The 13,276-nt window shown below is 42.6% G+C and overlaps 1 protein-coding gene across 1 annotated transcript in view; it reads right to left on the bottom strand.

The window, feature by feature from the left end:
• The window catches only part of kcnc4 (potassium voltage-gated channel, Shaw-related subfamily, member 4), a 67,802-nt gene extending 54,526 nt beyond the window's left edge, over nucleotides 1–13,276 (bottom strand). The window contains exon 1 of the mRNA XM_014134361.3: nucleotides 11,874–13,276. Within this exon, the coding sequence (XP_013989836.1) occupies nucleotides 11,874–12,494 (621 nt within the window). The 5' untranslated portion in view covers nucleotides 12,495–13,276. The remainder of the gene's footprint in view (nucleotides 1–11,873) is intronic.

Here is a 13,276-nt window from a genome sequence, read left to right as displayed (position 1 = left end):
ACTTAAGAACTACTGCACCAAAAAAGTAAAATAATTTGCGACTAAGACCTTCTTGGAAAACTTCTAAATCAATGACAGATTTCTTGAGTTATCTTTGATTAATTCAGACTATTTTGAGGAAGTGTACTGGCTACGGAATCTCAAGAGGGACAAACAGTAATGTTGCCGCTTTTTTCTTGTTTTTCAAGCGAAGGCATTTTAAGTGAGTATCCCAGCTAGCACAGTGGATCTGGGCCGATTCCGGCTGAGAGTCGGGGCACTCGGCTGAGAGTCAGACTCGGCCGACGTCATGTGGCCCGACTCTGGGCCGCCTTCGGCAGTATTGCTTATGGCTGGGATAGTATTTTAGTAATTTGATACTTTGTGCAAGGCAATTGATAAGCACTAAAAACGTTGTGGATGGAGCCTCGAGTGGCGCAGTGGTCTAAGACACTGCATCGCAAACTGAATTGCTACAGATGCTGGTTTGAGACCCATGCCGGCCACGACCGGGAGACCCATGAGGCGACGCACAATTGGCGCAGAGCCGTCAGAATTAGGGGAGGGTTTGGCCGGCCCGGGATGTCCTTGTCCCATCGCGCTGTAGCGACTCCTGTGGCGGGCCAGGGGCATGCACGGTCACCAGGTGTATGGCGTTTCCTCCGACACACACAGTTTTTTTGTGGATGGGTATAATTTGTATGTATAAAATGTATAGTAGTAATATTTAAAATTACTAAATCGGGTAATTTTGTATATATTTATTTCAATTTGCATCGGGCCGCTTCTGGGGGGATTCTGGTAAGATGCCGATAAAGTCGGCTGAATTCCGGTAGACGGAAACGACCCGATGTACTTGGGCTGATTCTAGGCAGTCATTCATTTTGATTCCAGGCCGAGTCCGACACGCGATTCCGGGCCGATTCAATCAGTTCCGGCCCCCCCGGAAGAGGGCCGCTTCTGGGCCGATTCCTCATTGCTAGCTGGGATGCTAGTACAGACCTTGACTTCGCCTATCCGAGTTCATAGCACATATTGGTGGGTAACAACTTCCTGCTTTTACTTTCTGCTTTGCTCCTAGTGGTACACTTGCAATCTATTCAATCAATTTGGTTGCAGATGCAGTCAGGAGAGGAGGACCTGTAAAATAAAGTTCTGAACCGGTTTGAACCCCCAAAAAAGTTATGGTTTATATCATTACTTTCTGTTCCTTTTTAAACCTATAAAATCAATTTTATTTTACATTTAGCTCGACATTAAATTACTTCCGCAATCAATGCGGATAGAGCAGCTTGCTGTGGAGCAGGCAAGCTATAGTTGTTTACATGCGTCTCGCGTCCTACACTTGTCTGTCCAATGCAACTGAAATTTTGCGAGTTTGGAGGGAGCGAGAGAGAGTGGAGGATGGAGGCTTGGCTTGAAGCGTTGGGCATCTTGTTATGACATACATTATCTGAATTAGGCCCACAGAACTATACCTACGGAGGAGTGGCTTCTATGAAGGAACTTTAAATGTCTTTGAACTTCAGAGAGTTGGCTTACCGTTGGACCAGAGCTACCTAGCTAACAAGCGTGTGTGTGCAGAGTGGTATCAGAATTAAAAACATGTCTTAACTTTTTGTAGTTAATAAATCCAATGTGAAATGTGATAACTAAAGTATCCTTAACTAGCATTGAAAAAGTTAATCCATTCTTCTCTAATGAAACATCTCTCTCCCTAATTTCTGATCCACGCTTATAACAGCTACTAGACAATGCTTTGGAGCATGAAGCGTGCGAGGGGCAAGTTGCCTACACACGCGCACACACACTGGCAAAGATTTCCAGCTGGCATGCAGACACTGGGATATGTTTCTGAGTGACAGAGTGAGGGCTTTGCATAGGCACTTTGTTACGTTTTTTGTGGGACTGGAAAGAAAATGCCCAGAATGTAAAAGATCGTTATTAAAACCTCTAGGGGCTAGGGGGCAGTATTTTCACGTCCGGATAAAAAACATACCCAATTTAAACAGGTTACTACTCTGGCCCAGAAAATAGAATATGCATATTATTAGTAGATTTGGATAGAAAACACTCTGAAGTTTCTAAAACTGTTTGAATGGTGTCTCTAAGTATAACAGAACTCATATGGCAGGCAAAAACCTGAGAAAAAATACAGGCAGGAAATGAAAATCTTGTGGCTGTACTATTTTCAAGTCATTGCCAATAAAACACACAGTGACAAAGGATTCATTTTGCACTTCCTATGGCTTCCACTAGATGTCAACAGTCTTTATAAAGTTGTTTGAAGCGTCTATGATGAACAGAGACCGGATGAGAAGCATTCATGCGCGTTCATGTGAGATGAGACCTTTTTCAAAACGTTTTTCAAGACACAGGAAAGGTCCGGTTGAAATATTACTGATGTTTCACGTTAAAAATGGCCCTGAAGATTGATGCTAAACAACGTTTGACATGTTTGAACGAACGTAAATAGATTTTTTTTTTTACTTTTCGTCGTGACTTTTCCCTCCCGCACCCTACATTTTGAGTAGCCTACTGAACGCGCTAACAACACGGAACAACATGGAGTTATTTGGACATAAATTATGAACTTCATCGAAAAAAACAACATTTGTTGTGGACCTGGAATCCTGGAAGTGCCTTCTGATGAAGATTATTAAAGGTAAGGGAATATTTCTAATGTTATTTATGATTTTAGATGATTCCAAAATGGCGGCTATCTGTATTGCGTAGTGTATTTTTCTGAGCAGAGTACTCAGATTATTGCAAAGTGTGCTTTCCCAGTAAAATTATTTTGAAATCTGTCAATGCGGTTGCATTTAGGAGATGTTAATCTATAATTCTTTGAATAACAGTTTAATACTTTAACCACGTTTTCTAATTAGTATTTTTTGTAAATTCATTGGCAGTTTTGGGGGAGACACATTTTCTCAACGACACGCGCCGATGTAAAATGCTGTTTTTGGATATAAATATGAACTTGATAGAACAAAAAATGCATGTATAATGTCCTAGGAGTGTCATCTGATGAAGATTGTCAAAGGTTAGTGCTTAATTTTAGCTGGTTTTCTGCTTTTGGTGACGCCTGTCCTTGAATTGAAAATGGATGTGTGTACTTTTTTGGCTATGTACTCTCCTAACATAATCTAACTTTATGCTTTCGCCGTAAAGCCTCTTTGAAATCGGACAATGTGGTTCGATTAAGGAGATGTTTATCTTTCAAATGGTGTAAAATTGATTGTTTGAGAAATTGAAATTATTAGATTTTTGCTGTTTTGAATTTCCCGCCATGCTAGCGATCCCGTCAGTGGGATTCTATCCCCAACAGGTCCCTAACAGGTTCCGATTCCCATGCTTTTAAATAACGGTTCCGTCCCAGACCAGTATAGATCACTTTCGTAACCCGGTTCTGATTCTGTACCTCGAAGAAGAAAAAAATCCCTGAACCAGTTCCAACCGCTGCACACCACACCACACACATACACACACATACATACACCACACACACATACATACACACACACACACACACATACATACACACACACAATTCTAGAAGCTCAGCTATGACAGCAGACAAGACATACGGTTGCAAGCCACTGTGATGTCTGTCTGCTCTCTGCACTGCACTGTGACAGACTGTATGTACCAGGAGGTACTAAGCTGTCTGGTAGAACAGGACAGTGTGGCCTATAGACTTAATATATATGAATGGGAAATATCCTGTTTCTATAAAGAGATGAGAAGGCTGGTGTGGCACCTTTCCACCAAGGCATTAAAAGCTAAATATTAGGAAACTGTCAATAGACCTGATCGAAAGCCTTAGGCTAGTAATGCATTCTCCTTGAATGCAATGCAATCATAGGTCCATCAAATGATAAATACACTTGATGACAATATATATACAGCAGCCTGGCCTTGCTTCCCATTTATGAGGTAGTTGCTGATATAATGTAACTTGATACCTGCCTTCGCATTTGCCTCAATAAGCACTCTCTTTCTTTACATCTCTCTCTCTTTCTTTCCTTTTGTCTCTCTCTCCATCTCTTTTTTCTTTCCATCTCTCTCTCCAACTCTTTCTCTCTCTCTCTTTCTCTCTCTCTCTCTCTCCATCTCTTTTTTCTTTCCATCTCTCTCTCTCCATCTCTTTTTTCTTTCCATCTCTCTCCAACTCTTTCTCTCTCTCTCTTTCTCTCTTTCTCTCTCTCCATCTCTTTTTTCTTTCCATCTCTCTCTCTCCATCTCTTTTTTCTTTCCATCTCTCTCCAACTCTTTCTCTCTCTTTTTTTTCTCTCTCTCTCTTTCTCTCTCTCTCTCTCTCTCTCTCTCTCTCTCATTGGTTGAGAAGCCATTAGCGGCTAGATGCTAGCCATTAACTGTGGAGCACTCTGCTCTCTCACACGTCTGCCTCATAATGTGACGTCCTCTGGGAAATATTTAGCTGAAAATCGAAGATTATCTCAACTGGCTAGAAATATTGACATTAATTATTCCACTGATGATCCAGTGAATTACACACAAAATACCACCTGATCCACCTTTTGTGGTTCTTATTATGGTCACTTTATATGATTATTATATAGGTTACAGTAGTCGCAAAATCGAAGGGAAATTCTCCAAATTATAGTCTACCAAAGAATATATTTATAGGCTGGCTATAAGTGATACAGTATGATGTCATTAATTAATGACATGTAACCGTTGTGGCATGATCAAAAGGTAAATGTTCCTAATTCTAGGCTCCCAAATGCTATTATATTCTATTGAAGTGATGTTCTCATTTGAAAGTGTTATCATCAATCACAAAATGTAACTTTTTCGCAAAAACCTACTGTGTTGACAAAGTATATATTGGTTGAAGTGTTATATTACCCATGTAGGAAAATTTAGCAATAACATATTGGTGACAGCCTGTATGTCCTCCCACCTCTCTGTTTCATGTCTCAGCCCTCCCACCAATCTGTTTCATGTCTCAGCCCTCCCACCAATCTGTTTCATGTCTCAGTCCTCCCACCAATCTGTTTCATGTCTCAGTCCTCCCACCTCTCTGTTTCATGTCTCAGCCCTCCCACCAATCTGTTTCATGTCTCAGTCCTCCCACCTCTCTGTTTCATGTCTCAGTCCTCCCACCTCGCTGTTTCATGTCTCAGCCCTCCCACCTCTCTGTTTCATGTCTCAGCCCTCCCACCTCTCTGTTTCATGTCTCAGTCCTCCCACCTCTCTGTTTCATGTCTCAGTCCTCCCACCTCTCTGTTTCATGTCTCAGCCCTCCCACCAATCTGTTTCATGTCTCAGTCCTCCCACCTCTCTGTTTCATGTCTCAGTCCTCCCACCAATCTGTTTCATGTCTCAGTCCTCCCACCTCTCTGTTTCATGTCTCAGTCCTCCCACCAATCTGTTTCATGTCTCAGTCCTCCCACCAATCTGTTTCATGTCTCAGTCCTCCCACCTCTCTGTTTCATGTCTCAGTCCTCCCACCAATCTGTTACATGTCTCAGTCCTCCCACCAATCTGTTTCATGTCTCAGTCCTCCCACCAATCTGTTTCATGTCTCAGCCCTCCCACCTCTCTGTTTCATGTCTCAGCCCTCCCACCTCTCTGTTTCATCTCTCAGCCCTCCCACCAATCTGTTTCATGTCTCAGCCCTCCTACCAATCTGTTTCATGTCTCAGTCCTCCCACCTCTCTGTTTCATGCCTCAGCCCTCCCACCAATCTGTTACATGTCTCAGCCCTCCCACCAATCTGTTACATGCCTCAGCCCTCCCACCAATCTGTTTCATGCCTCAGCCCTCCCACCAATCTGTTTCATGTCTCAGCCCTCCCACCAATCTGTTACATGTCTCAGCCCTCCCACCAATCTGTTACATGTCTCAGCCCTCCCACCAATCTGTTTCATGCCTCAGCCCTCCCACCAATCTGTTACATGTCTCAGCCATCCCACCTCTCTGTTACATGTCTCTGGTAGCCCAGGAAAGCCAGCATGGATAGAATGCATTAATTGACAAATATTTGCCATATTCGAATATTCCTCATGTGCCAACGTATTGCCACAGTCCGTGCCATGGTGAAACGTGCACTCCGGTAGACCTGAAATAATTGGATGGTAAAGCTTGCCAGCCAACCAGAAGAGCAAGGTGAAGCAATTCAGACATTCTTGAAAGTCAGGGCAATCCTTGTCCTGTCAGCCTATTCCCGACAATGTAAACTCTGACATAAATATTAGGAATGCACGATATATCGGTACTCATATTGGAATCGGCCGATATTTTCTATAAATGCCAACATCGGCATAGGCAAAATGTCTAGTTTAACGCCGACGTCATTAAAACTCATTTTTCAACCACTCCACACATTTCTTGTTAACAAACTATAGTTTTGGCAAGTCGGTTAGAACATCTACTTTGTGCATGACACAAGTCATTTTTCCAACAATTGTTATTATTTCACTTATAATTCACTGTATCACAATTACAGTGTGTCAGAAGTTTACATACACTAAGTTGACTGTGCCTTTAAACAGCTTGGAAAATTCCAGAAAATGATGTCATGGCTTTAGAAGCTTCTGATAGGCTAATTGACATCATTTGAGTCAGTTAGAGGTGGATGTATTTCAAGGCCTACCTTCAAACTCAAAATTGTAGACCTCCACAAGTCTGGTTCATCCTTGGGAGCAATTTCCAAACGCCTGAAGGTACCACGTTAATCTGTACAAACAATAGTACGCGAGTGTAAACACCATGGGACCACGCAGCTGCCGTACTGCTCAGGAAGGAGACGCGTTGTGTCTCCTAGAGATGAACGTACTTTGCTGCGAAAAGTGCAAATCAATCCCAGAACAACAGCAACTGACCTTGTGAAGATGCTGGAGGAAACGAGTACAAAACTATCCAACAAGTACGATCTTTGTCGCCATGTGCAGTTGCAAACCGTAGTCTGTCTTTTTTATGGTGGTTTTGGAGCAGTGGCTTCTTCCTTGCTGAGCGGCCTTTCAGGTTATGTTGATATAGGACTCGTTTTACTGTGGATATAGATACTTTTGTACCCGTTTCATCCAGCATCTTCACAAGGTACTTTGCTGTTGTTCTGGGATTGATTCACACTTTTCGCACCAAAGTACGTTCAGATAAAAAAGTATAGACAGAGCGGATACTTACCGATTCACGGTTGATGCCCATACCATGGTAAAGAGCAGCTGAGGTAACTAACAAGGAAGAGCCGAGAAGAGAGGTGCTTCAGAGAGTGAGGCAGTTTCATCAGCCGAGGGGAAATCAGTGAGGGTAGCTAATCCAGAAGTGATATAGCGAGCACTAAACCAAGGTTGAAAACCTCTGGTAGCTTAGTTCACAGAGAACAGGTCTAAAAGTTGACAAAACAAATATAGGACAATGAAAGAACAGACAAGGTACTAAACAATTAGAGCAGGTAAGAATGATTTTCTACTTTCATTTTGAGCCAGAGGCAAGTCTGCCAGCAGAGGAGAAGTCAGAGCTGCCTGGAATAGCCGAGCAAGATCATGTGATTTGTTGTTTACATCACACCTCCTTGTGCTTGGTGGATTGTAACTCACCACTGCCAATGCTCGGTCTGGAATGTAATTACATGCTAGCATGGCTGGCTAACATTAGCCAGCTCGAGCTAGCAAACGAAGAGTAGATTCTCCATAAGATGTTGTGAAAGAGTGCTTTGTGGGTAGTTTCAAAGATGTCCTAAAAAAAGGTGATAAATATTTCAAAACCCCAAAACACAACTACTTTTGTAGTTATAGGTAACCACATTGTGACTACAACTAAGTTACTAAGTCTTTGACCACGTTGTTACTTTGGTGAGTAAAAACTCATGCTACCTACCCTACCCTTCCCGTGTGCCACATGAAGGCCAAAAAGATCATCAAGGACATCAACCCCCCGAGCCACGGCCTGTTCACCCCGCTACCATCCAGAAGGCAAGGTCAGTACACGTGCATCAAAGCTGGGACCGAGAGACGGAAAATCAGCTTCTATCAAGGCCATCAGAATGTTAAATAGCCATCACTAGCCGGCTTCCACCCAGTACCCTGCCCTGTACCTTAGAGGCTGCTGCCCTATAGACATAGACATGGAATCACTGACCACTTTAAAACCTCTTGAGGATACCCTAGGATAGGGGGCGCCACAGCGCATTTTGAAAAAAAATCGTTCCCATTTTCAACGGCCTACTAATCAAACTCAGAAGCTAGGGCATGCATATACTTATTATATATGGATAGAAAACACCCTAAAGTTTCTAAAACTGTTTGAATGGTGTCTGTGAGTATAACAGAACTCAAATGGCAGTCAAAACCCCGAGACCGATTGAAACAGGAAGTGGAATTCAGAATTGTGGACTCGACTTCTCATCTTTCCCTATAAATCACACCGTTAACCATGGTTCAGTGAGCACTTCCTATTGCTTCCACTAGATGTCGCCAGTCTTTTCACAGTGGTTTGAGCCTTATACAGTCGAAACTCAGTGAATGAGACTCTTTGGAAATTGGTCACAGGGGATGGGCCATCACCATTATGACGCCGGCGGCCATGTCTACCCCCACCTTTGGAAACGGTTTGAAAGACAATTAAATCATCCCCCTCGAATCTTATTGGCTCTCTTGGTGTTACAGGCCCTGAAGATTAATGTTTTACAACGTTTGACATGTTTGAACAAACCTACAGGCGGGAGAATCATTTTATCCGAAACTTCAGCCCTGCGCACATCGGAGAATTTGGAGAGAGCCCAAGGACGCGCTACCAACAGCAGGCTAATGGAACGTGAAGTATGGACTTTTTCGACCGAAAATACATCTGTTGTGGACCTGGGATTCTTTCTGATGAAGACAACTAAAGGTAGGCGATTATTGACAATATTATACAAGATGAGATGTGACATGCGATTGTGCCAAGATGGCGCCGAGCTCTGTATATTAGCTCATTTTCTGAGTATCGCATCTCCTTTTATCGCAAAGTGTGATTACCCAGTAAAGTTAATTTAAAATCTGGTATGACAGGTGTTCTCAAGAGATATTCATCTATAAATGTTAGATTGACAATATAAATTTAAAAAATCGTTATCGGATAGTAATTTAGGGAATTGTAGCATTGTTTACCGGGACGCATCTAACATAATCTAATGATTTGCTTTTCCTGTAAAACCTTTTTGAAATCGGACGACGTGGGTCGATTCAGGAGAGGTGTATCTATAAAAAAAAAAAAAAAAAAAATTATTTTATTTTATTTATGATTTTTTTTTAATGCTAATTGGCGATATGATTTTTCGCTGGATTTTGATCCCGCTGACGGGATGAGACGCTGGAGAGGTTAATAATGGAACACTAGTCACTTTAATAATTTTTACATACTGCTTTACTAATTTCATGTGTATATACTGTATTCTATTCTACTGTATTTTAGTCAATGCCACTCCGACATTGCTCGTCCTAATATTTATATATTTCTTAATTGCATTATTTTACTTTTAGATTTATTTGTATTGTTGTGAATTGTTAGATATCTAGGAACACAAGCATTTCTCTACACCCGCAATAACATCTGCTAAATACGTGTATGTGACCAATACAATTCGATTTGATAGAGCTTATAATTACGTGATGACATCACGTGCCCCTTGTACTTTCAAAAGTATTCTACAATAATAATTTATTGGAAAAACACAGTTTCCATCATCATTTGTTGTAATACAGAAAGTTAGACAAAATAAAAATCCACCCCTGTCGTACAGATAAAATGTCTCCTATATATGCCGTTTCCATTACATCCCAGCTAGCAATGGGGGGGGCCGGAACTGATTGAATCGACTCGGAATCGGGTGTCGGACTTGGCCTGGAATCAAAATGAATGACTGCCCAGAATCGGCCTGTTTCTGTCCATCGGAATTCAGCCGACTTTTTCGGCATCTTACCAGAATCCCCCCCCGATGCAAATTTAAATAAATGTATACAAAATTAACCAATTTAGTCATTTTAAATATTACTATTTTATACATAAAAATTATACCCATCCACAAAAAAACACATTTTGTTTCGGAGGAAACACCGTACACCTGGTGACCATGTCAGCGTGCATGCACCTGGCCCGTGTCACACCCTGACCTTAGAGAGGCGTTTTATTTCCTCTAGTTTGGTTAGGTCAGGGTGTGATGTGGGGTGGGCAATCTAGTTTTTGTATTTCTTTGTTTTGGCCGAGTATGGTTTCCAATCAGAGGCAGCTGTCTATCGTTGTCTCTGATTGGGAATCATACTTAGGCAGCCCTTTTTCCCTCCTTCAGTTGTGGGATCTTGTTTTTGTACAGCTCAGTAAAGCCCGCAGAACGTGACGTTCGGTTTCCTTTGTTTGTTGTTTTGTTTAGTGTTCTGAGTTATAATAAAATGTATCATGAGCACTTACCACGCTGCACCTTGGTCTCCTCTCTACGACGAACGTTACAGCCCGCCACAGGAGTCGCTACAGCGCGATGGAACAAGGCCATCCCGGGCCGGCCAAAACCTCCCCTAACTCGGACGACGCTCGGCCAATTGTGTGTCGCCTCATGGGTCTCCCGAACGCGGTCAGGACTCTTAAAAAATGTCATTTAAATGTTAAAAAAATACAATTATCATAGAAACAATGAGAGAGTATGGAAAAAATAAATCATGAAATGTCAATTATATAAAGCAGCCCGTGTAATCATCTGCCAGAGAGTAGACCCAATAAGCCTGAGCCCCAAGTAATACATTTGGGCCAGATAACTCACATCGGAATCGGCCCGAGCCCCAAGTAATACATTTGGGCCAGATAACTTTCACCAGAATCGGCCCATGCCCAAAGTAATACATTTGGGCCAGATAACGCACACTGGAATCGGCTCGAGCCCCAAATAATACATTTGGGCCAGATAACTCACACAGGAATCGGCTAAAGCCCCAAAGTAATACATTTGGGCCAGATAACTCTCACCAGAATCGGCCCGATGATCGGCAACATGATGTCGGCCGAGTCTGACTCTCAGCCGAGTTCCCCTGACTCTCAGCCGGAATCGGCCCAGATCCACTGTGCTAGCTGGGACGTGTCCAATAATATTCTTTTTTTGCGGCATTGCTTTTGTCAAATAAACCTGGGTCAATGGAAACCTGCCTACTTACAAAAAACATATAAGAGTCTATTTTTAAGTGACGAGCATGAGACACAATATGACACACATTCATGACAGAAAGATAACAACCATTCATGCTGCTGATGGCTGTTACTGCTACAATAAGGTGCCAGGGCCAGACAGTCATAGGGACAGTCATAGGGACAGTCATAGGTGAACTTGAAAATAGGCCTATAAGACTTCAACGTCTGAATTGGACTTGAATGGTTTACTTTAGTGTGTTACCATATAGTAGTACATAATGCCAGAGATTGCATTCCAGTCATAGAATCCTCATGTCATTAATGGTAACATTTAGGGCTACACCCTCAATAACATCTGCTAAATACGTGTATGTGACCAATAAAATGTGATTTCATATGTATAACCTATGCTAATTAAACGACCCCAGGAAAATTATATGCCTTTGAACTTAGTGACACAACATCATTCTCTGTACGATGCTATTTCCACACCAGCGCGTTCTTTCCGGCTAGCGGCTTGTCTTGTTTGGTGTTCCACAGCAGCCAGATGCAACTGAGAGAACAGACACACACACCTGTTGATTGTCGGTGGCGCGTCTGCGGACACGCTCTCTAGAACACCTGTTGATTGCATTGCATTACTCTAATGATTAACTGTGGGGGTTTATGAACAGGAAGCCTATTCCTACAAATTACAATAGTATTGTAGCGACCCTGGTTTATAAGCATGGTTTATTATGCAAAAACAAAATAAAAGGTACACTTACTCTAGCAGCCCTGGATGAGTAGGGGTCCTCAAAGAGTGCCCATATCTTTGGTTGGCAAACTTCGCAGCATCCCCTCGATCTTTCCGGGCAGTCCTCAATGCCGAACCGTCTGGGTAGTTCATCGTCCGTGTCATCTGGGTCCGGTGGTTCGAATATGTCCAGTGCCTCCTCTGCGTCCCGGTGCTGCCGGTATGTCATCCAGCAACACGGCTCCACGTCGGTCTCATCTATCCCCCAAAACGCCAACTCCTCTTCAAAAAGAGGCCCGCAGACATCGGCGGGGCAATGAAGCTTGCCAGTTCTATAATAGTTCAACACATAAGCGAATATGCCAGGGTGCCTGTCGAAAAATAACTCGTTTGTAGTTGTCGATATGGGTCCTACGGGGAGGGATTCCTTGTTTGCGTTTGGCTCTGGCGGGTCGGCTAACCAGGCCAGGCGTGTCCCCGGTAGGGTCCTAAGTGTGCTCTTGTAGGTTTCGTGTCTTGTGCCACCAACATTGATAACAATTTTTTCCGAGTCTTCCCCCCTGGTCATCTCTTCCTTTAGACATGTCTTGGACGGAGGTTTGTTACCTGACTTTCGTCCTCGGTAAGACGAAACACACACCGAGCTGATCATAGATTTAGTTGAATAGACGGTTGGTTATTCCGTTGGTTTGTGTTTATCCGTTATTATATACCCCTGATGCAAAATAAAAAACGAGTACACGGTGACGGTTCAGAGTTCGTTCTCATGTCAGTCGTTATGATACTACTCATTTATCCAACTATTCGTCCTGTCGACAGTTGTTCTCTGCTTCAACAAGTCCCAATGCGCGCTGCAGGCAGAGTGGCCTTGAATAAAACCACCTGCTATTGGCTACACCTCCCCTAAATACTCTTATGTTCGCAATCTCAAAATATCTCTATAAATCTGGGCTTGTAAAGCTTTTGTTGGCAAAATATTTGTGTAATAATATAAATTAATAAGCAAATGATGTAGCTTCAATAATTCAACAGTTCAATCAAGGATACCGACTTCGCGACCTTAAACGACAGTTTCAATTTATGGAATATTGGGAGTTTTGTATTCTACATCAAATCTACAAATTGTGCAAATTTAAAGAGCTGCTAATTTCTATGTGAATTTTGTGAAATGATTGGAGCCGCTTAAAAGCAATAACCCAAGGTCCTCACCTTAGTCACGAAATCCATCTGAGTCCCCCCCCCCCCAAAAAAAAAAAAAAATTCGATCAAGTTTCTTTAACATGAAAGTTGACCCCTATGATCCAAACGGATAAACGCGCTTGGAATATTCCATCAATTTGCGACGATGTCGTCCTCGATGCAGAGAGGCGCGTGAGATGTGTGAGGTTGTTTTCCAGGAAGGTTCAGGATCTTTTGCTTCTCCAACCAGAAGTA

Source organism: Salmo salar, chromosome 13 (assembly GCF_965601325.2).
Source record: "Salmo salar chromosome 13, fSalSal1, whole genome shotgun sequence".
Taxonomy (NCBI): Eukaryota; Metazoa; Chordata; class Actinopteri; order Salmoniformes; family Salmonidae; genus Salmo; species Salmo salar.
The sequence above is the reverse complement of the archived record's forward strand: the minus strand, read 5'-3'. Positions and strand labels throughout refer to the sequence as shown.